The following is a 22,132-nucleotide window of genomic DNA, read 5'->3' on the forward strand; positions in this document are numbered from 1 at the left end:
AAACAGGTATGGATGATTTTGACAAAAATATATATTACGCCGTGAAGTGTTTGCATTTTACGAACAGGGGAAATTTTCCTCTGCTAAGAAATTGGTCGTCGAAACGAAGGAAGGAAAAATATTCCAAGGTAGTTAGTGTTGTCAATTTTGAAATCCATGAATTTTTTATGTGCGCAAAATGTAATGACTGTAGAAAGTTGCTACCGGCATGGTTTGATGCAGTATCCAAAAGAACAATGCATAAAATTAAAGTAGACAATTACGGGCTGCAAGTGTGTGTATACTATTTAGTTGAAACGTGGGTGAATCAAAACCACATTCGTAAAAGTTGTTGTTGGGTTAGTGATGAGCTAGGAGTCACTGTTTGTGATGGTGGTAGGCTGGATCAGATGATAGACGTTTCGTTCCAGAAAACAAAATAATATATCCGTCCAAGTGAAAAAGTAACTCCGATTACCACGGGGAAATTGACGCTGAATTATTTAAAAATTAAGAACAGTGTCGTATCTTGCCTCTAGTCTGCTATGGCCAACGTTAATGACATCCATCAACCTCATTTATGTTGGAGATGCCAGTAACTACAAGCAATAAAAAGCTGATATTAACTACTTGGTTGTCCATCAGCAACATTCCACACATCGCAGAAGTGTTGCAGTTCCGATGAACTGGATGACGCTGCACGAAGTCGCCGTCAGTTGGCAGTGCGTTAGCCTCCTTGTCATTACCAGTTTACAGTCCCATTGAACTCCCCTTTGCACAAGTGAAATCGAACGCTGCAAAAGGAAACGCCAATTTTAAAAATGCTTACGTTGACAGTTATTTAAAAGGCAGTGGACTCCATCGACTCTGTGTTCAGAAAAGTTTTGTCCGTCATTTGGAGAAACTGCAGGAACCATGTTCTGCAAAATAAATTACGCAAGTTAAAGATGAAGACTGAGTCGGACTTACAGATACGTTTATCAAATACGTGGTGATGAGGGCTCGCGTATTAAATGCCGGTCAGCAGGCTAGAAGTCAGTACGCATCCGGAAGGTCCTGCGACCTATCATCTCGATGAAAATTATCGATTCTTTTTGTCCCAGAGCAAATGCTGAGTTAGTATCCAAATTCTCATGCAGCCCTCCCAATGCCAATATCAAAATTACGCCCTAAAAGGAACCCCCCCCCCCATATCAATATCAAAATTTGCCTTAATGACACCCTCCCAAGGCTTATATAGTAAATATCCAAAATTTTGCATGAACGCAGTAAGACTCAAACCAAGCTCTCTCCTTTCTCCACTTCCAAATGCCTTACCTACACTAAACCTGCTTCTGCCAGAAGGACGAGAGGGCACTGCCTGGGGACCTTCGTTGCCGCAAAACAAAATTTATGCCCCCTCCCGTTAAAACAGAACTGTTAATAGCTACTAGTCCACTTTCTCTTCTCTCTCTCTCTCACATTGACTTCGGCTTCAAAGGGTTAAGGATGAGTTGTAGGAAACCATGTTTGGCACAGACGAGAGACACTGCTGGTGATCTTGACAGAAAAGTTGGAAAGACCGAAAATGGTTAAATAGTGGGTAACTTTCGAAGAAACAATGGTGTCAACGAATGGAGAACGGTTGAGTGATCTTTATAAACAATGCCAGCTCAAGGTACAAATGGTTTTCTCTAACATATCTATAAAATACACTAGGGACAGACCTTTCCACCGACAAATGATCGCACGAGAGACTTCTGTTGATAACCAACTTCCTTTTCAAGTATAAGAACGCATTCCCGATGTTCCGTGAAGGTGTTTCAAGCCAGAATTGTGCATGCATTCCTTGTCTTTGGCTTTAGTTTTTATTGTGTGCCGTTTTTGTATACGCGACAATATTTAATAATTCTATTAAATTAATTGATACAGTAATTAAATTCGCGGACGGACGGAAGGTAAAAAATGTTTACAACATTCCGCTGACATGTTGCATGTCCTTGGTACTAGACTCGTTTATGAGAAGTTTACGATGAAAAATCGGTTTTCTAAAAATTTCATGCAGTCTCCGTGTTATATTCCGAAAGCTATTTCCAGATGGCTGCAGGTGTGCAGTGTGTGTTACGAAAAGACATGGCTATGTGTAATTAAAATACCGACTTTGTGTTCCGAAGGACATAACATACACATTCATGTGTTTTGATACGTTTGTGAAATGCGAAGATTCGACTCGACTTGACATGCTGAATGGTGTTCTAAAAACATTATCCCTTACTAAAATTGTACCCACTATTGAGCAGTATAATATTTGAGGGTGAGATGCCAGTGATCGAACTTGTTCGTTGAATTCCATGTAAATCCTGAATACTAAAAATACAAAAATTAGACGAAACACTAGAAAACTAGAAACCAATGGAGTTCTCCCTGTTGCTTCCATCCAGCAGGTATTCTGTACTTATAGTAAATACAGGGTTAAATTGTCTTCAAAAATTTGCTCGTGAATGAAACCCTTATGAAAAGACATAGATCGATCGTAATCTGTGAGAGAAACTCTCAGGTCCAAAGACGTTTCAGAACAGCGTAACAGAAGACGCCATCATCAAGGATATCGATATGTGAGTTGCAAATGTCCACCTCATTCGACAGTGCATCGGGTGTTACGAAAACGTTTGTGTCTGTATGCTTGCAAGATGCAAGTAGTGCGTGTAGGCAGTCACGATCTGAAGGACAGAATTGCAGCTGCTATTGCAATAGTTGATTTTGACATGCTGCATCTTACATGCAGCTTGAATATCGTTTGGACATGTACGTGTGACAATAGTGCCTATGTTTAATGAATGTAATGTTCAGAACAGACGACGCTCAGACAGTGTGTCTACGTCTTTTCATAAAGGCTTTTTACAGAACTGTAAAGATAATTTGTGTACACCTGTATGTACGAGGTGCGATCGGATAGTTTCCAGACTGTGTAAATAGAGGGCGAACCGGATGTAGTACGAGCTTCTGCCGCTAGGGGGTGCGGCCTACATTCATAGTAAATCAGTGTGCCAGCCGGTATCATCGAATTAGCATTTGTTTCTTAGTTACGGGCGTTTTGGTAGTGCATTACACCGACCCTCCTGCGATTTCGGAATGGCGTGTGCATCAAATTTTGCCAAAGACTCGCTAAAACGGCTACGGAAACCTATGAAATGCTAAAGCAAGCATTTGGGGAGTCCGCAATGGGTCGTGCACAAACTTTTGTTTGGCATTCACGTTTTAAAAATGACCGAACCTCTGTCGATGATGACGAGCGTTCTGGACTACCATCTTCGAGCACAACGCCCGAAAATGTTACGAAGATTCGGCAGGCCATTCACGAAGATCGACGTCGTACCATCAACGACTTGTGCGACATTGTTGGGATAGGCTATGGGACCTGTCAGCTGATTCTAAAAGAAGAACTCCACATGCGACGCATCCTGTCTGAAGACCAGAAGCAGAATCGACTTCTCGTTTGTCAGGAGCTCAAAGATCTTGAAAGAACCGACCCCAACTTCGTTTCTAAGCTCCGTGTGACTTCTTCCTCTTCCCGAAGATGAAAATTCAGCTAAAGGGAAGGAGATTTGAGACGATAGAAGAGATTCAGGCAGAATCGCAGATGGTGCTTGACAGGCTGACAAAGAAAGATTTCCAGGGATGCTTCCAGGCTTGGCAGCGGCGCTGGGATCGTTGTGTTCACTCCCAGGGGAACTACTTCGAGGGTGATGGATGAATTTAATACCTGAGATAAGTGTACGGGTTTTTATAGGCGCAGTCTAGAAACTTTCCGATCGCACCTCGTATTATGATGTGCTACATTTTCAAGTACTTCAGCCCACTTCCTATAAATAACAATCTATTGACTTTTTCTTTCAAGTCTGTGTTCGTCTCAAAAGTAAACTAGGATCGCTTTGCCTTTAGCAGAAGTTAAATACGTTTCTTCACTCTTGCTTTACGTATTCCAACTAATACCAGTTCTGCACAGGATTTCCCTAATTGATAGCAGGAGATCTCACCGCGAAGCGTGTGGACTTGAATTCTTGGATGATCACTGCTAGGGATTTGCTTCTGTGTGATTAAGCCAACAGAAACTCATACTTGATGGACTGGACTCCTGAAACCGCCGCTCCTTTCACATGTAATGCAACCTGACGCCTTGATATAGTGTTTGTCAAAGACTTCATCCTACGTTACATCTGATTGTATGTCCTGGTCGTCACCACATGCCGATATCCTTTCAGAACCTACCAGTCAGCCCAGACTATGCACAAATGGACTGGGATGCAATCCAGGCTTGAAATTTCACATCTCTCATAAATTGTACATTTTGACCATATACAGTGGATTCCGGTTAATTGGGACACATCGGGGCTAGAATACTTTGGCCCAATTAAGCGGCTGCCTCAATTATGCGAAGTTCCACATAAAGAGTTAAAAATGTTAAAAAAATAATTTAAATGAATTCTGGAACAAATGGTGTAGATCAGAGAAAAATATTTATGCTACTGATGGCCCAATTAATCAGAGCCTACTGTATTCTTTATTGTTTTCTTATGTGTTTGCACAATACCATTTCTGTGAATCTAAAATAATTTATATATTAAGCATCTTTTTATCCCATAGTTGATTGGTCTGAAATGTATTTATATTTGTTAGAAGCATGAAATTACAGCATCAGAAATTAAACAGATTGTAACGTACAGTGTTTGTATAAAAGTTTTCAGAATTCAATACTTATTCTTTTTCCGGTTTAACAATGTTTGTACATTTTCCGGTACCCTTTACGGGTCCCCAACTTTTTAGTTGGCCTGAAATATAGACGTTTGATAGGACTCCTTGGACGAGGGATCGGCCCGTCGATAGGCCTCTACCTGTACACAGGACAGCACAACACAGAAAAATGCAGACAAACATCCATGGCTTGAGTGGAATTCGAACCCATGGTCCCAGCGACCAAGCGGCACAAGGCCCACGCCTCAGACCGCGCGGTTACTTCGGACCCCAGAATTCAATACTGAACAGTAGATTAAATTTTCCTGTTGAGAATTATCTCAACAGCAGTGTGGATAATAATCTTCCCTTGTCATCAGAATCGGCATTTAATGTCTTGCCTGGACCAGGTTCCTCATGCTTGTGTAGAAGAAACTTCATCCACTCTTTGAGTTACACCAATTTTCAGCAGTCCAAATCTTGTGACTCCGTCGAGTGCAGTCGGCAGTGGGGGCCAGGTGGTGAAGAAGGTCCCTAACATGGGATTCTCCAGTGGCAGTTCTGCCACCAGTCAGAAGAAACCCAATGAATTGAGCCACCTTCCAAAGCGGCTTCCCGTGGACATTGAGTTCACAAATCTCGCCTACTCTATATCTGAAGGAAGAAGACGAGGTAAGTTTGGAAAGTGTGATGCGTTACTTAGTAACATTTTATGAAGACTTACCAACTAAATAACTAATTGACTTAGTAATTGGCTGAATAAGTAGTTATATATTATTATTATTTATTTGACTGCAAATGGGTTTTTACCCGGTGGCAGTGGTCCTACAATAAGACACAACAAAACATAAGACAACAAAAACAATAAGAAACAACAGAACAATGAGACAGAACAAAACAATAAGACACAAAAATCATAAGACAACAAAAACAATAAGAAACAAGAGAACAATGAAACAGAACAAAACAATAACACAAAAAACATAAGACAACACAAACAATAACAATAAGAAACAACAGAACAATGAGACACAACAAAACAGTAAGACAAAAAGACATAAGACACAACAAAACAATGAGACACAAAAAACATAAGGCACAACAAGAACAATAAGACACAACAAAGCAATGAGACACAACAATACAGTAAGACAAAAAGACATGACACAACAAAAACAATGAGACACAAAAAGCATAAGGCACAACAAGAACAATAAGACACAACAAAACAACACACCACACTCAAAATAAAACAGCTCATAATATTACAAAACCGTATAACCTAAAGTACATAACTTAAAAATTAATACCAACTAGACATAAGTCAGTAACAGTAATGAATCACACGTTTCATCAGGACCTTCTCTTCACTTCACTACACTTATGAAGCCTTCCCATCCTCACCCCAATTTACCCCCCTTCACTGCACCCACCCATCTATTCCCTTTACTGCACCTCATTTATCACTTTCCTAACCTTCTTCCTAAACGTACTTGGTTTACAGGAGAGAGTCCCTAAAACCTCAGCAGGTAGCTGGTTCCAGAGTTGGATGGTCCTATTTACAAAGGAATATTTTCCGATATCTGTTCTTTGTTTTCTGCTCCTAACTTTCCGAATATGATCGACTCTGCTCAGGTAGTATGGCCTTTGCAATCTGTCACCTATAGCTTTCCATGCCCGATCTCCCGTGTACGCCTTGAAGAGAGCACATATTCGTGCTATCTTTCTACGCTGTGCCAGGGTTTCCCAGTTCGAATCGCTCCTGTGATATGCAAATTTACATGCTTTCCTTTGCACCCGTTCTAACGCATTTATCTGCCCCTCCCTGTAAGGATCCCAGCACGCCGCCCCATATTCCAGAATCGGACGCACTAGTGAATACTATGTAAACTATGAACTATGTAAATAATCATCTAGTAACTAAGAAACCAACCAGCTTTCTAACTAACTCTGTGGCTAACTCACCCTTCTATGTAATAAGAACAAGAATTTATATCCAGAAATAAAGGCAGCCACAATGTAAACTTGACTACTGATCTCACTGCGAGCTTTGGGCAGAGGCGTCTTTGCTTCTTATAATGTTTATGCTAGCCAATGACAACACGTCTCTTTCTGTTTCAGGGTACAAAACTATCCTTAAAAACATTAGTGGGAAGTTCCGGTCAAGTGAACTGACTGCAATCATGGGACCATCGGGAGCTGGGAAGAGTACCCTCATGAACATTCTTGCTGGCTACAAGTGGGTAACTTTCTTCGTGCGTTCATTCCAAAAATCTAAAAACTGACATAAAATTACAATTACATTCACTGTGTGCCACATACGGATGAAACAAAAAAAAATATACAGAACATTTAATTTGGTACCCATGTATACGTGGGAGGATAATATAGAATTTGATTTTGGGTTGGTCATGAGAACACGAGCTTGTAATGTACAGGCTCAGGATTTGGCTTTTGTGTGGACGGTGATGAAACGTAGGTTTTGTACCAAGAGGCAGCTCTTTTGAATACGTGGATAATATCCGTTGTTTGAGTAGCCGGGTGTTACGTAGTTATTAGCTGTCAAACTGTGTCAGTGTGTAAGAGATAGCAAAAGTTTGTAACACTGTTACTTTCTGTTCTCTAGAACGTCACATTTTAATGGAACTCTGCTTATAAATGGGAAGGAGCGCAAGCTGCGGCACTTCAGGAAGATGTCATGTTACATTATGCAGGACGATCAACTGATGCCTCATCTTACTGTCCGTGAAGCTATGACAGTCTCTGCTAATCTAAAACTGGGCAAACAGACTTCAAGCAATGCCAAACGTATCGTCGTAAGTAAAGCTCTATGGACTGCGTATGAATATCTTACTGAATTTAGGAATAAATTATGTCTAGTATATCTTCTGCTGACCTTCCTACAACGAACCCCGCGCACCTCTGTAGCAGGCACCGAAAGTTGTTCGTCGATAGCTTAATTTCCTCTGCGTGAAAGAAAGTCACATGAATAATTATGTGTTGACTACAGTATAATTTTTTTAATCAGCGTACATCATTTCAGGATCCTATATTAAGTGGTGCTATTGTCGCCCAAACCTTGCAACTTTATATGTCTGCCATGTTGGTATTACTGATTGTAGGAACTTAAAAAGTATGAATTTGAGGTAGCCTCCAGTGGCACAGTATCCATACTAGATTCTATCAGAATCTGTCTAGCAGGTCTCAAGCTGAAACAAGTGGACGGACTGACACGATCAGCCCAATATCAGTTTGTTTAAACTCTGCAAAGAATGCACAAAGGGAGTCTGATCTGTAACCATGATGAAAGGTCCATGTGGCTGATTCCAGCTAATTTATCTACCTTTTTGTCCATTTACTTCCAAGACGGGCTCAAGGGGTTGAATGGCACACTTCTTGGCCTTCGAACCGTGGATAAATCAAATTGCCAGAAAGACAGGAATATCAGAAATATCACCAAGTCAGATTGATGGGATAGCGCTTTACCATTATCTGTGATTATTAGTACACAGTTGGTTAGTGCATAATGGAATAACAGTATAAGTGTACAAATTGTGTTAAGACTCAGGATACAATTTTTTATTGTCCTGTGTTTCGTTCGGTATATTAGTATTTTTGTACCATACGGTTGTTATTGCAATTCTTGTCTCATCAGTGGTCATGATAGTGCACTTTTACTGTATTTGCCCAGATTGAAGAAATAATGGAGACACTTGGACTTGTGGAATGTTGCAACACTCGAACTACAAACCTCTCTGGGGGACAGCGGAAGCGCCTTTCTATTGCCTTAGAGCTTGTGAATAATCCACCAGTAATGTTCTTTGATGAACCAACAAGGTGAGACTTAATGCGACATATCAAAGGTCTTACAACTCTTGAAATGGGGGTAAGATACAGTGATTTATTCAGAAGAGATTAAATCTGAAAACCTGAAATAACAAGAAGTTCTGAACAGATCTTCTGATGCCCACAATCCTTCATCCTTCTGTGAGTTTCCACTAAAATGCACATTCTTTACCTTTGATTTGGGTAGAACGCATGTATACTTACATTTTTTTATGTCTGTTGTTACCAGTAATTTAATGAAAAATTTTACATTTGTTACACCTTAGATTACATACATACATTTTTATTACATTCCGTAGATCCATAAGATAGTCAGATGACAATAGGATGTGGACAAATTCATAATAATAATACAATACATATTATAACGTACAATTCATACTGTTATATAAATAAATCTCACATAATACAACAAAAGGTTCACCTAAAGCAATGAAAAGTTACAAATAAATCTACCCATTACATACAGAAGATAAATTATCACTTATTTGTAAACAACAGAAATTTATTGAGAGAGTAAAAGGAGTGTGTAATTAAGTATCTTTTTAATGCTAATGATTCTGCTGGCTTTCTGTAGTGCCATCAGCTACTAATATCAACAGAGAAATAAATTAACTGTAGCGTTTCATACCAGTATGCAGCACTTACAGTGGATAGAGAAAGAACACAAGAGCAAAAAGTATCCTGCTCATGATTGTGTTGATTCAGGCTGGCCACCATCTTGGGGAATAGAGTAGTGATAGTGTGAACCAGCCTGATTTTAAATTTAAATGCCTCAAATCTTTTATGTGCAAAATTGTTTTGCCTGAAGCACCAACATTCAGCAAAACATGGTCTTATGTTTCTTTGACATGTGGGGTTGTTGACATATTTAGAGTTAAACAATATAATCCCAACTTTATCCTTGATGGGTTCAACCATTCAGTAGCCAAAGATGTATCATTCATTTTGGGAATCCAGAAGGAAATATGAATTTGTTTAGGTTGCAGATTTCATCAAAAGAAATCATTACTGTAAACCAGTAGTCCCCAACGCGGTGCCCGCCAAGGCTTTTTTGGGCGCCCGCGTTGTTACGGCAAGAGGTTATACTGAATAACGAAGGCCGTTTAACCATGAACATTATAAAATCAAAGCACAGATCTCGACTTACTGATGCCCATCTTGACGATTGTTTGCGAGCAGCAACAACATCCTACACTCCCAAATTTGAAAAACTGGCCAATGAAATGCAACTTCCCACTTGAGTAATAATTATTGTACTTATAAAACTACGTATTTTTGATTGTGTGGTTTCTTGTATCATTAAACGTCATGTTGCTTTGCTTATTATTTGGTGTCCATATCTTATTTGTCCAGAGAAAAGAAAATTTGGCTTTGTTAATTGGTTGATGCCTGCCACGATCTCATAAACTCTCAAATGTGCCCATAGGCAGAAAAAGGTTGGCGACCTCTGCAGTAAGCAGTTGAGTATTTGTCATTTAATCTTCTTGTACTGAGATGAAGTCAGCACTGATTAGGCATGATGTATCAGAGCAACAGGTCAGGCCCAAACAACATAATGCACAGAAAGAAAGATCCGTGGTCATGCTCAACTACAAAATAATGATATTCACTGTGACATATACACAGCATGTTAATGTGAGGAATGATGATATTCTTCTGGGTTTTGGCATACAGTCTACATGATGCCAGAACCCAAAATGGCATCATCATTTTCCTCACCTTGTAAACTGCAGTTCTAACATAAGTAATAATTGATCACTGTTGCAGTGGTTTGGACAGCTTGTCAAGTTTCCAGTGCCTCTCCCTGTTGAAGTCCCTGGCTCAAGGTGGACGCACAATCATCTGTACCATTCACCAGCCGAGTGCCAGGCTTTTTGAGATGTTTGACCACTTATTGATTGTAGCTGAAGGACAATGTATCTACCAGGGCAGTGTTCAGGGGCTAGTGCCCTTTCTTTCCTCGGTGGGATTTGAATGTCCGAGCTACCACAATCCAGCAGACTACGGTATGTATCCGATTGAGGAGTAATGTTCCTTCAGAATTGTTCTCCTGTCGTAATTTTAGTTCAGAATTCATAACAGTCCTGTGATATAGTTTATGTTTATGGAAGGGACATGTGACTGTCAACTTCACAGTTTGAACAAATTAATACTTGTTCACAAACGTGCAATTACAGTTAAACAGATGTATGATTACATTTACCATGAATCTGAACAGTAAAGTGTGATTCATTTAAATATTGGGGGAATATGCATGTTAGATGTATTATATTCACAATAATGTAGAGCTCAGACCAGGTGATACATATATTTTTATAATGCAAAAAGTTTTTTAGTTTCTTCTTTAAGCAATTAATAGCCATGGATCATGACTGAACTGGCTGTGTGTGTGTCACAGTAGTTTACTGCTAAATCATTGTTAACCTCTGAGTGATGGTCTGGCTGGCAGTCCGGCTTACAGGCATTAATTTTGCCCTCCTCTGTAATAAAGGTAATGAATTTAGGGTGAAATTGCCACTTACTATTATGCCGCAGAAATAAATAAATATGAATTTGTAACAACGATCATGAATATGAGTGTATGCTAACATCGTATCATGGCATAACAAATGAGAGACAGAAACATGTTTTAAGCTCAGTAGACGAGCTGTCAGAACAATAATCATAGCTATAATTTTGTGGTAATTCTGTAAGATCGTGGTCATGTAACCAGTGATGTGCAGTCTCCCAGGCCTCTGCCAGACTAAATTTCCCCCATACAAGCTGTGCTGAAAGGCCTGAGGAAGCAAAGGAAATATCAGTAGACACAAAGAAAGTTGAAGAAAATTAGATATTGTTTCTGCTGCTTTCTCCCAGACTGTACATCACCAGTTAAGGTTAGAAAAGTGGCAGATAATGTCGAGAAAAGAAGGACTAGTGTCAAATAGGATCTATCAAAAGGTGTGAACGTCGTGGTTGACTCCTGCTTTGTAGTTGGGAGATCCAAGGCTGTTATGATGATGGTGTTATAAGATGGCATGAAACTACCACCATATTTGATGCTTAATTGGAAAACTGTGCCTGAGGAGCAGCTGCTTGTGCTGTTTGCATTTGAGGTAGTTTGGCTTGACGCTACAGATCATGTCATACCAATTGCTTCCGGTTTCCAGTGATGGAAGTGGCTTGTGGCGAGCATGGTGAGTGCATTCCTAAGCTGGTGATGGCTGTGAACAGTGGAAAGTGCAACAATCTAAATCAACAGCAGTCTGCATCTAATGTGACAGAAACGTGCATAGCTAATGATAACGTCAAGGACAACACTGACAGTAAGTGGAAGCGTTAGACTAGCTGCATCAGTTCTAACAGAGTCAATCGAAACTGAAACTTATACATGTTAGCCTATTACTACTTTGCCCCTCTCTCTTATGTGTTACTGTTTTTCTTAGTACAGCAAGAATCAGATGTAAGAATTTATGACCAGTAACGACAAGTCTGTTTTTACATATGGTTTTTATGCGTGGTTAATATATCGTTGTTAAATATAGGAGTATTTATGGTTGTAATGAGAGTGCCGTTTCCCTATTCTTGATATAGTGGGTGTTTTCGATTGCTCTCTCCAGTCATGTAGGTGCAGTGCCAATGTGCACATAGTTATTTAATTATTTTTTACAAAGTGAGTATGACCATTCCCCATAACTGCAAAAAATTGCTTTTGGTAATGTGGCTTAGTCAGTAATGCTATTCTGATTCAGCTGCATCCCACTGGTATTGTCAGTGATCATCATTAAACTGAAAACATAATTTTTTAGATGGTTGCCAACAAACATTTTATTTCTGATATGACTGAAAGGTGCAAAGGGAAGTGACCAGCCATGTACGAGTGGCGACAGTAATGTGTCAGTTTGTCTGCTAGTTCAGTCATTTAATATAAGCTGAAATACAGACTGAGGATTCTTAAAGTTAACCTGGAATATTTTTCTTGCTTTAGAACCACCCCTTAGTAGATCTTGTGACTAGTCACCTTCAATAAACTGTCTTTACATTTGAATTTTCAGATGATTTTACTCTTTGCATTTGTTCATGTACAAATAAATGAATGCTCATTATTCTCTGCAGCCACTTGACATTTGACAACAGATTGAATGTCTATTCCTCTATTACAGTCATTAATGACAACACAAAAATTTTAGGTATTCAGCATTCTTTCATTTCCATTCTGTATAAGCGCTGTGTGTCAGATAACAATTGTGATTTAGCAGTTACAACACTGACCTCTAATGTTTATTTTTATAAAAGTTTTAAAAGCAGTGCAACTTTAAAAAAACTGAAAATACTTCACAAATATAACAGGTTATGTCTGCCTTCTAGGAATGTAACAACTGATTTGTCATTTATAACTGTAATCGATAATTTCGATATGTATGTTGTCAACCTAGATTAGAGATACTACATCGCTTCTACTTATGTAGACACCACGTTTGTTCTATATTGCACACATTGTGCATCCCATGTTTGTTCAAAGGTTAACACTAACTCATTCGAGGTATGCATTCTTGCAGATGTCAAAGTAACATAAATGTCTTATTTTTGTGAAGTTATACAAGTACTAGCAGAGTGTGTAGAGTCTGAAGTGTAGTATTTTGAAGGCAACTGAATCAACAATCATCTTAGTGCTGCCAGAATCGAGACAGGCTTCTGTGATGGAATTGTTTGAGTTCCACATACTTTCCATTCAGGTATTGGTGTTTTATATATTTGCAGGGCTACTTCCAAATGGCATGCCTGAGTGCATGACTGGAGGCACAGTGTCAGTTCCAGGAGTGGCCTCTACCACGTCTATTTTTGACTCAGATGAGAATCTCAAGCATTGCAAACAGAATACAGAGTTCCCAACTTCCAGTTTTCTACAGTTCTACATCCTACTTAAACGAACATTCTTATCCACCATGAGGGATCAGGTGAGCAATATCTGTAGCCCAGTGATGTTAACGTTTTATAGTTCTACGTCCTGTTTAAATGTGCATTCCAGTTTAGAACTTGGGAACCAGATCAGTTATGTCTGTAATTCTAGATCCTTCATGCGGCTCAAATGAACAGTACTGTCCACTGTGATCATACTCAAGTTAATATCTTTCCAGATATACATATCTCTCTGAAGTGTGAAATCAGGTAAATAATTTCTAATAATGTTGAAACTTTACATTTCTTTCTTTCTTTCTTTTTCAGACATTGACACAGATGAGGTTTTTCTCTCACATAGTGGTCGGCCTGCTCATAGGGATGATTTACTTTGGCATTGGCAATGAAGCCTCTAAAGTAATGAGCAATTCTGGGTGCATTTTCTTCACCATACTTTTTCTAATGTTCACTGCCATGATGCCAACCATTCTCACATGTAAGTGATTTTTGTTTTCATTGTTGTTAGAGCCCTGAATGACAAAATGTGAAGGTAAAGTGGTTGTGACCTGCTTGAAACACTATTCCACAGTTTGCTTGAAGGAACACTACTACAAGAAACATCAGTCAGAATAACTGGTCTCTGGACTGAAGCGGGAAGACAGAATATTCAAAACAGAGGGAATGTGAGTGTATGGCATCTGGGAGCTACATACTTGGTTGAAATCCTGGCTAGTGCTAGTTGTTCTAACCATGGTCTTTCATGGTTTGTTTTAGGTTCTCCCAACACAGATAATAACTTCAAGGAAAGGAACTTATGCCTAACTAACTCCACAGAGCATAAACCTTCGTGAGAAGTTAATAGTTGCCTAGCCAATTAAATTGCCTACCTTTTGTATGCACTGTTACTCATCTTTCTATATGTGTTGCATTCATCTCCTTCATAGGACCACTCTTATAATGTTTGGTGTGGACAACAAATTATTGATATCCTAATTATGCAATTTTTCCGGCCTCCCATTACTTCCGCTTAGATACCTCTCAATGATTTGTTGTCTGTAAATACCTAGTACTTGGAAGACACTGCTGCTGTGTACAGTGAAACCTCGATGCATCGTTTTCGGCGGGGGTGGGAAATAAAAACGATGAATGCGGGAAAACGATAGATGCGGGAAAGCATTAAAAATTTAAAAAAAACAATGTTTCTCTTTCAAAGTTACTTCTTTTTACCAAAAAAGTCTTTAATGGACAACTGGTTTGTCGAAACTTTACGTTTTAGACCAAACAGAGCACTTTCCACGTTCAAAATGTTTTCCTCGTCACGTTCACTAATATTAAGCGCATAAAAGAACGACTTCACTTTCGCCAATGCAGGGTGTGCTTCGGCAAAACTCGGCAAAGCTTCGGGCTCGCATTCGTCCTCTTCCTCACCACTCCCACCCCCTTTGCGAACAATAACAGGAAGAATGGAAATACTATTACTGACGAACTCAACGAAACGTAGCTGTAGAAGACCCTGAACCGCTGGAAACGAGATGAATCAGAAGAATGAAAAGTGCCGCCAACCTTTCCTTTGTACTTGTAATAAAAGCATTTGTGAAGAAATTCACACTGCACATGCCATCTGGCATCGCTGGAACGAAATATGAGTGCACCCTAATTAAAATCGTAAAATTTCTGACAATGAGCACCGCCATTCACTCCAACTATCACCCCTGCACCGCTGACCCTCATTCCAAAAGAATGTGCTGGTTGGGCGACATAACAGGTTACCGCTACTATGTATTCCAAAAACATTATGCGTCTTTCGGTATTAATTTATCTCTAAACCCAGCATTTTAAATTCTCAGAAACGATTATTGCGGGAAAATTGTGGGCCGGGACTAAGATTTTTGAACGATCGATGCGATAAAACGATAGTTCGAGGAACGATAGAAGCTGGAAAATGTAACATTATTTTATATGGGATGTATTCGGGACCGAACAAAACGGACGATGCATCCGGGAAAACGATAGTTCCGGGAACGATGGATAGAGGTTTCACTGTAGTGATTTGAAACTAAAAAGAGCTCATTTCAGCTTCTCATTAATAAAGATCAATACAGAAATCAGTAGTCTGATAACACCCAATTTCTTTGATTTCATATGAAGCATAAGAGCATAACTAAGTGATGTTTTATATCAAGTGTACTAGATAAAATAACACATAATTCTGCGATGGTTATTTTGTTTCTATTTACCATGTAATGTTCAGAAGACATCAGCTGCTTTAGAGAAGTTTACTATGTAGATGTTATAATGTATCATTTGCAAGTGTTTCCTACAGATGAAACGACTGATGTTTGTTATTTTGTTTTGTGTAAAGTTCCAGTAGAAATGGCCGTGTTTATGAGAGAACATTTAAACTACTGGTACTCCCTGAAGTCTTTCTACTTTGCAAAAACAATGGCAGACCTTCCTTTTCAGGTAAGAATCAGTCACAAAATGATGGAGTTGCCTTTGACTTCCAAAGCATTGCTTTTGTCAGATACGCTTCATGTTAGAGTTTTCTTATTTCATGCTGTTCTGTCAGCCTCAACTGTGATGATTGATTACAGATTGTGTTTTCAATCATCTACGTAGTGATTGTTTACTTCATGACATCACAACCACCTGAAGTGATGCGGTTCATGATGCTACTTACCATGTGCATTCTCACATCTGTTGTCGCTCAAAGCCTTGGTCTCCTCATAGGAGCAGCCATGAGTGTGGAGGTATGTATCATTTTCTGGTCACAGTTCAGGGTTGGTGATCTAGGGTTAAGGACTGCTGTGGTAATGGTCTCAGATTCACATCTAAGAAGTTGCAATGTAAATTATTCTTTCACCTCTGGGAAAGTCAAAGTTTTGTACGTGTGGAGTATGTGAGACTTCTGCGAAAGCCCCGCCAGTTTTCATCACCCTATGTTGTGAGGAAGTGGAATCCTGTCCTCATAACTGAATTATTTCACTCTTTCCAGGTTGTAAAAGGTCAGAAATATCAGAATTATGTAAATATGACCATACAATAACTTTTAGAACACTTGCCTATAATATATTTTATAGGGTTGAATGGTCAGAGTAATGGTGGGATGCACAAGAAGTATCAGACAGTATGCAGGCTTGTTTATAATCTTGAAAAACAAAATTCTATACATGAAGCATGAGATTTATGAGAATTTTTTAATTATGTACTTTCCTTTATTATTGAACATGGACTTCTGTGTGATGATCACTTAAAAGACTTTTAATGTCATAATCCAGGAGACCACTTTTGACATTTTTAGTTCCATGGGAACCTAAGAACTCAGATTTGTTGTTACTACAACCATCAACTCGAATCATTTAGTTAAAGTGTGATGTTTCTTTCAAGTATAAATCTATAGCACTGCTCCTATGAAACTCTTGAACGTACTTGCATTCATACTATATGAAACCTTAACAAAGGGAACCATTCAGATTACAGGTAAGTATGTTTATTCCTTGTCATTATTCAGAAATATTTTAATGAATTATTTAGCAAATTGCAGAATTTAAATTTTCCTGTAAAAATAGTTTTCAGAGAACAAATTTGCTCCTGGCCTGTTCTGTAAAAATATAATTTTACAGTGCAGTATTTTCATTTCAGAATGGAATGTTTTTTGGGCCAGTAGCCACAGTGCCAATTCTTCTGTTTTCTGGTTTCTTTGTGAACTTCAACACAATACCTGGCTATCTGCAGTGGGTGACATATGTTAGTTACATTCGATATGGCTTTGAGGGAGCGATGATATCTATATATGGTTATGGGCGTGAGAACCTGTCCTGCTCAGAAGAATACTGCCACTTCAGGAACTCAACAATGTTCCTTGAGGAGATGGACATGGCAAGAGCAGAGTACTGGATAGATGCGGTTGCCCTCGCTGGTTTCTTTCTCCTGCTCCGTTGTGTTGCTTATCTTGTACTTCGTTTGAAACTACGCTTGATGAAATGAAAAAGACAAATCAGTGGCCAATCATGAAGCACAATTCAATTAAGTTTAATTCTTAACTCCTGTGTTGCTATGACAGTGAGTTGCAGTTAAGAATTAAAATGTAGATAATTTATTGTGATATGCCAATTGTAACATCTTTGTGCATTGTAAAGTCTGTTTATAATGCAAATGAAATGTGACCATTATGGAGAATAATGTCAACATATTTACTGCTAGGCATATAAAAGCAGGCCTTAATTAAATACATGGGCTTAAAGCCCCTGGGTGAGGTTTTGAAGTGTCTGAAAATTATATTTTACTAATTTCAGAAAAGGAGATATGATAAATTTATATTAGTTTTAGTAACTTTGAGGATGTGGTCCCATGCCTTCAGGATGTAGAACTCCACACTGAGCACAAAAATATTTGCTGTCCTGTTGATGTTCTTTTGAGAAAGAAGAAAAACGTTTGCACCTTTAGTAGACTTTGAGGTTATGGTGTGAGCAGCCTTCATTGATTGTCTAGCTCTGTGTAGTTTATGGATTACCAGCGTGTTTGAAAAATGATTCCTTTGCCTTTGGTTAAAGCTGGCATACTGCAGAAGATAAAAGAATAATCCCTTCTGCAAATATGTTAGTGTTTTGTTCTTGATAATCCAAAATATACTAAACAGTTTAGTTCACATTATCTGTATAAATATCAAAGATTCACTTTGGCTTCACCTTTGATGTGCCTGCCCTTTTACACACGTCATCTGAATTTTCTGCTGTGTGTTCTGCTACTACACCATTCTTTGATATTCTGTGACTATACTTTCATGGAACTCATAAAAAACCCACAAAAAACTGAAGGCCAAGAGATCAGCTGAGAACTCTGTACAGTGCCAACACACAACTGCACATGTCTGTGATCTGTTATGTAGACAGCACTGGATGAACAAGTATTACTGTGCATTGTAAAAATAAGGGAGCAGACAGGAGGAAAAGCCACCAGACATTTTATAATGCGTTGATATGTAAATGAAAACTTCATGCAACTTTATACATATGTGATGCCATTTTCCCAGTAGTATTTATGTTATAAGGAATGATGTGCTAAATCAGGGGATTTCAGTGTGGGCAATAAATAATAAAAAAACATGATTTTGGCAGTAAATGTGTTACAATAGTACCACAAAGAACTTTGAACTGTTGATGACAGAGTGTTTATTTGAGAACAGTATCTTAGCACATCCGATGTTTACTTCATTGGCCTATGAAATGGTTGTTTGAAAGCATGTTTACAAAGCTGTGGAACACATTTTGTTTACAAAAATATTAATTTATTTTTTATTTATTTACAAGTTCCAAGAATCCAATAGTGGATATAGAACACGTCACAAACTCAAGTATAAAAACATAAAATACATACATTAAAAAATTACATCTAGACAAGCAGCGTACTAAATTCAAGACAATATAATTAGTATTTTTATTACAATAGTTATCAAATTAAGTACTCATTCACAGTGTAAAACGAGTGAGTAATTAAGAAATGCCTTAATGCAACCTTAAACTTTTTAAAATTATTTGAGGTATTCTTAACCTCTGTGGGTAATTTATTAAATATCTTTATACCCGCATAGTGAACTCCTTTCTGATAAATAGTTAAATTGGCTTGGGGTAGATACAAATTTTGTCTCTGTCTAGTATCAATAGTATGAGAGTCAATGTTTGATGGAAAGAGTTTTGTTTTGTAATACAAACAATAATAAAGAAAATATATATTGTGATGCCAACGGTAAGATATCTAATTCTTTGAATATATTTCTACACGATACTCTATTGCTACATCCCATCATTGTTCTAATTGCCTTTTTCTGAAGGAGAAAAATAGTGTAACTACTAGATGAATTTCCCCAGAAAATGATGCCATAGCTCATTAAGGAATGAAAGAAAGCATAATAAATTGTCTTTAGTACTGAAATAGACATGAGTCCTGCAGTAGTTACCATTATTTTGGAAGAACAGAATTCCTTTATCTTATACCCTTTTCTAATGTGCTCATCCATAACTTTGGTACCATCAACAAGACTATATGGTATCACAATCCAGAGAACCGTAATTTGAATTCTCAATACTGAGGAAAACTTAAATCTCATAAAACTTGTGGAGCTCGATTTTGTGGCAAGGATAGGGATTTTTTCAGAGACTTCACATCCATGTTGGGTCTTGTTTCCTATTTAATATGTGTGAGTGGCTCTTTTGTTGTAGGTAATGTAGCAGGTACATGACTCTCCCTATTCACCTCCATATATTAGAGGCTAGAAATGCAAGGAGCTTCTCTTCCACTCTCCCTGTGTGAATTTAATTTTGTGATGCTTAAGTACGGAGATGACTTCAACAAATATTACTTCTTGTCACAGATAATTGGTTGCTATATCTGTCACTACAAAAAGTATTACATATTTTTTACATTGATGGTTGGAATGTAATAGTCTGGGGGAAACCCGGGTAGCATAAGTATACCCTGGTATCACTGCCATTCATTTCCCTAAACATAAGTGAATGAGGCTTCACCAAGTTCAGGACATAGGGAATATGCTGCAAAGCATGGCTGTGGAGTCGGAAGCAATTTTAGGTGGAGTCTGAGTCAGTAAATATGTACCGACTCTGACGATATAAAATCTTAAGAAAATACTATTTTAACACTTTCGCTAGTGTGTGAGCTGCCGGCGGCTTCGTGCTTAGGGAGATTCAATGATGCATTGAGCCACACGGTGTGGGAATAATACTTTGTAACTTTGGCTCTGTTACCTTAAGAATACAAACTGTCTACAAATCAACCGATTTCTGCAATAACCATTAGACTTATATTTAAATATAGGTTGTAAGTATAAAAAGTAGTCTGATGATTCACGTGGTGGTGATGAAATATATTATGGTATCATTTATGATTTTAGTAGGTTTACCATTATTGATAATACATATTGAACTTTTATGAAGAAGTTGGAGTCGAAGGTTTTAGTATCACCTCCACAGCCCTGCTACAAAGAAATCTGGTTTGGCATGTAACTGTGCTTCATTCATATGGGCAGAGACTAGGGACCAGGATACCTCTCTGTTCCCAAAGTGGCTAGAGAAGGTAAAGAGATATCTTGCTAATACAAGCATTGTACTTAAATAAAGGAATGTACCATTTTGACACAGTTTTATGATACATGAGAATCCTGCCCTAAATACACAAATATTTACAAATAAAAGTGAATTTCAGAAACTTATTTGTTGGCCATGATAGTTCATGCCAGGTTCCTTTCTTCATATCTGACTACCATTTTGTTCAATATGCCTTTTTTTTGTCATGAATGGAGTTAAACAGTCTTCATTAATTAAATATGATAATAAACCTAACCTATAAAAGAGTTTGTTTTCCCTCTTGGTTACAATTAAACATATTTTAATATGTCAAGCTTACCTACTAATATTAATATCCTCCTTTTATTCTAAGGAATGAGTGGCACAATGGTCCTGAACACACACACACACACTAAAATTAATAGTTGGCACACTACATCTGTCCTATATAAAGTCAGAGATGATAATTGGCTCTGACATCTGAGAACCCTGCATAACCTATTTTGTGGCCATATTGAATTTAGAAAGAATGCCAAGTTGCCATTCTCATGAAAGGTAAAGCAATTTGTAACCGAACTCTGAAGGTAGTTGATCAAATAAACAGAATCTGCAGAGTTTCGTTTTCATGTTGCTCTCAAGAGTAATTATGGCAATGGGAAACTTTTACAACTATATTATGTATGTTCTTCACAAATTATAACTCACTGCTACAGAAATAGAAATGTATCTAAACCTATGCTATATGCTACATGCTACTGTGATGCACGGCCAGCTGATCTGTGTGAATGCCATGACACACAAAGGTCAGAAACATATTTTGACTTTGGAGAGAAGCTTTCACATAACTGTGCATTCATAGAGAATTCAGATTTTGTTTGTAATGGAATATTTACAAATGGTTGCTAATTATATACACATATGTTGCTGTTATTATTATTAAAACTAGCTTCATGAATATAAACATGGAGGGACATAGAAATGCCTGGAAAGGACACTACAGAATATCCTCTTCTGCCTAATGCTGGTACCACATTCCAGAAATATGACATCCATACAGACTTTCATCTTTCAGGAATTATAAAATGTTTCACAAATATAATAAAATTTTGACATTTATCATACTGGATTCTTCATCTCTTTTGTCAATATTCATTTTAATTTGTAAGACATTTAAATGAAACCAACCAATGATGAATTGTGGCCTAGAAGTCAGATCATGCATTAATGCAATATTATTAAATTCACCCAACAATTATACTACAACACTAAGATATTGTAACAATGACCTGCTGCTGCTCTTATATAGTAAGAATTTTTTTTATATTCCTCTGGTTATAATGATCTGGCAGTGCTTTGCTATCGAGAATGGAGCATTTGTGATTGAATCCAGCCAAATTCTTAACCTGAAGAACTTCAGCTGAAGTTAGATAACCTTAAGTTTTCAGCTTTTGGGGATTTACTTTGTCTTGCCTTGAAGGTGTTCATATATTTGGAAAAACAATATACTTGCATTAACCCTGAAGTTGGTATCTGCAGTGTTTAAAAAAGACAATGGAATACCTTCAGCATGATGTAGTTAATCATCAAAAACCAAAGTTACGCAACCCATGCTAACCTAAACTGTACTAACTTGCAAA

The 22,132-nt window shown here is 38.0% G+C and overlaps 1 protein-coding gene and 1 long non-coding RNA gene across 10 annotated transcripts in view; one reads left to right on the forward strand and one right to left on the reverse strand.

Moving 5' to 3' along the window:
* The window catches only part of LOC110838649 (ABC transporter expressed in trachea), a 41,101-nt gene that overhangs the window by 15,696 nt on the left and 3,273 nt on the right, over nucleotides 1-22,132 (forward strand). For 7 of the 9 annotated variants that reach the window (XM_087348550.1, XM_087348556.1, XM_087348554.1 and 4 more), the window contains 11 exons: nucleotides 5,159-5,361; nucleotides 6,811-6,928; nucleotides 7,316-7,505; nucleotides 8,381-8,526; nucleotides 10,306-10,544; nucleotides 11,688-11,843; nucleotides 13,279-13,475; nucleotides 13,744-13,912; nucleotides 15,779-15,879; nucleotides 16,011-16,166; nucleotides 17,059-20,565. In XM_087348550.1, coding sequence (XP_087204676.1) covers nucleotides 5,159-5,361; nucleotides 6,811-6,928; nucleotides 7,316-7,505; nucleotides 8,381-8,526; nucleotides 10,306-10,544; nucleotides 11,688-11,843; nucleotides 13,279-13,475; nucleotides 13,744-13,912; nucleotides 15,779-15,879; nucleotides 16,011-16,166; nucleotides 17,059-17,403 — 2,020 coding nt within the window. In that variant the 3' untranslated portion in view covers nucleotides 17,404-20,565. Of the gene's footprint in view, nucleotides 1-5,158; nucleotides 5,362-6,810; nucleotides 6,929-7,315; nucleotides 7,506-8,380; nucleotides 8,527-10,305; nucleotides 10,545-11,687; nucleotides 11,844-13,278; nucleotides 13,476-13,743; nucleotides 13,913-15,778; nucleotides 15,880-16,010; nucleotides 16,167-17,058; nucleotides 20,566-22,132 lie in introns of those variants that run through there. The other 2 variants (XM_087348557.1, XM_087348558.1) reach the window with 2 other exon arrangements.
* On the reverse strand, nucleotides 8,571-16,213 carry LOC147873869 (uncharacterized). Its single transcript, XR_015535074.1, has 2 exons — nucleotides 16,097-16,213; nucleotides 8,571-11,741 (listed from the first exon to the last, which is right to left on the reverse strand). It is a non-coding gene; the product is annotated as an uncharacterized LOC147873869 (long non-coding RNA).

This window comes from Zootermopsis nevadensis, unplaced genomic scaffold (genome assembly GCF_977971745.1).
Source record: "Zootermopsis nevadensis isolate Lab colony 2312 unplaced genomic scaffold, Znev_1.0 Znev_ptg000013l, whole genome shotgun sequence".
In the NCBI taxonomy this organism is placed as follows: Eukaryota; Metazoa; Arthropoda; class Insecta; order Blattodea; family Termopsidae; genus Zootermopsis; species Zootermopsis nevadensis.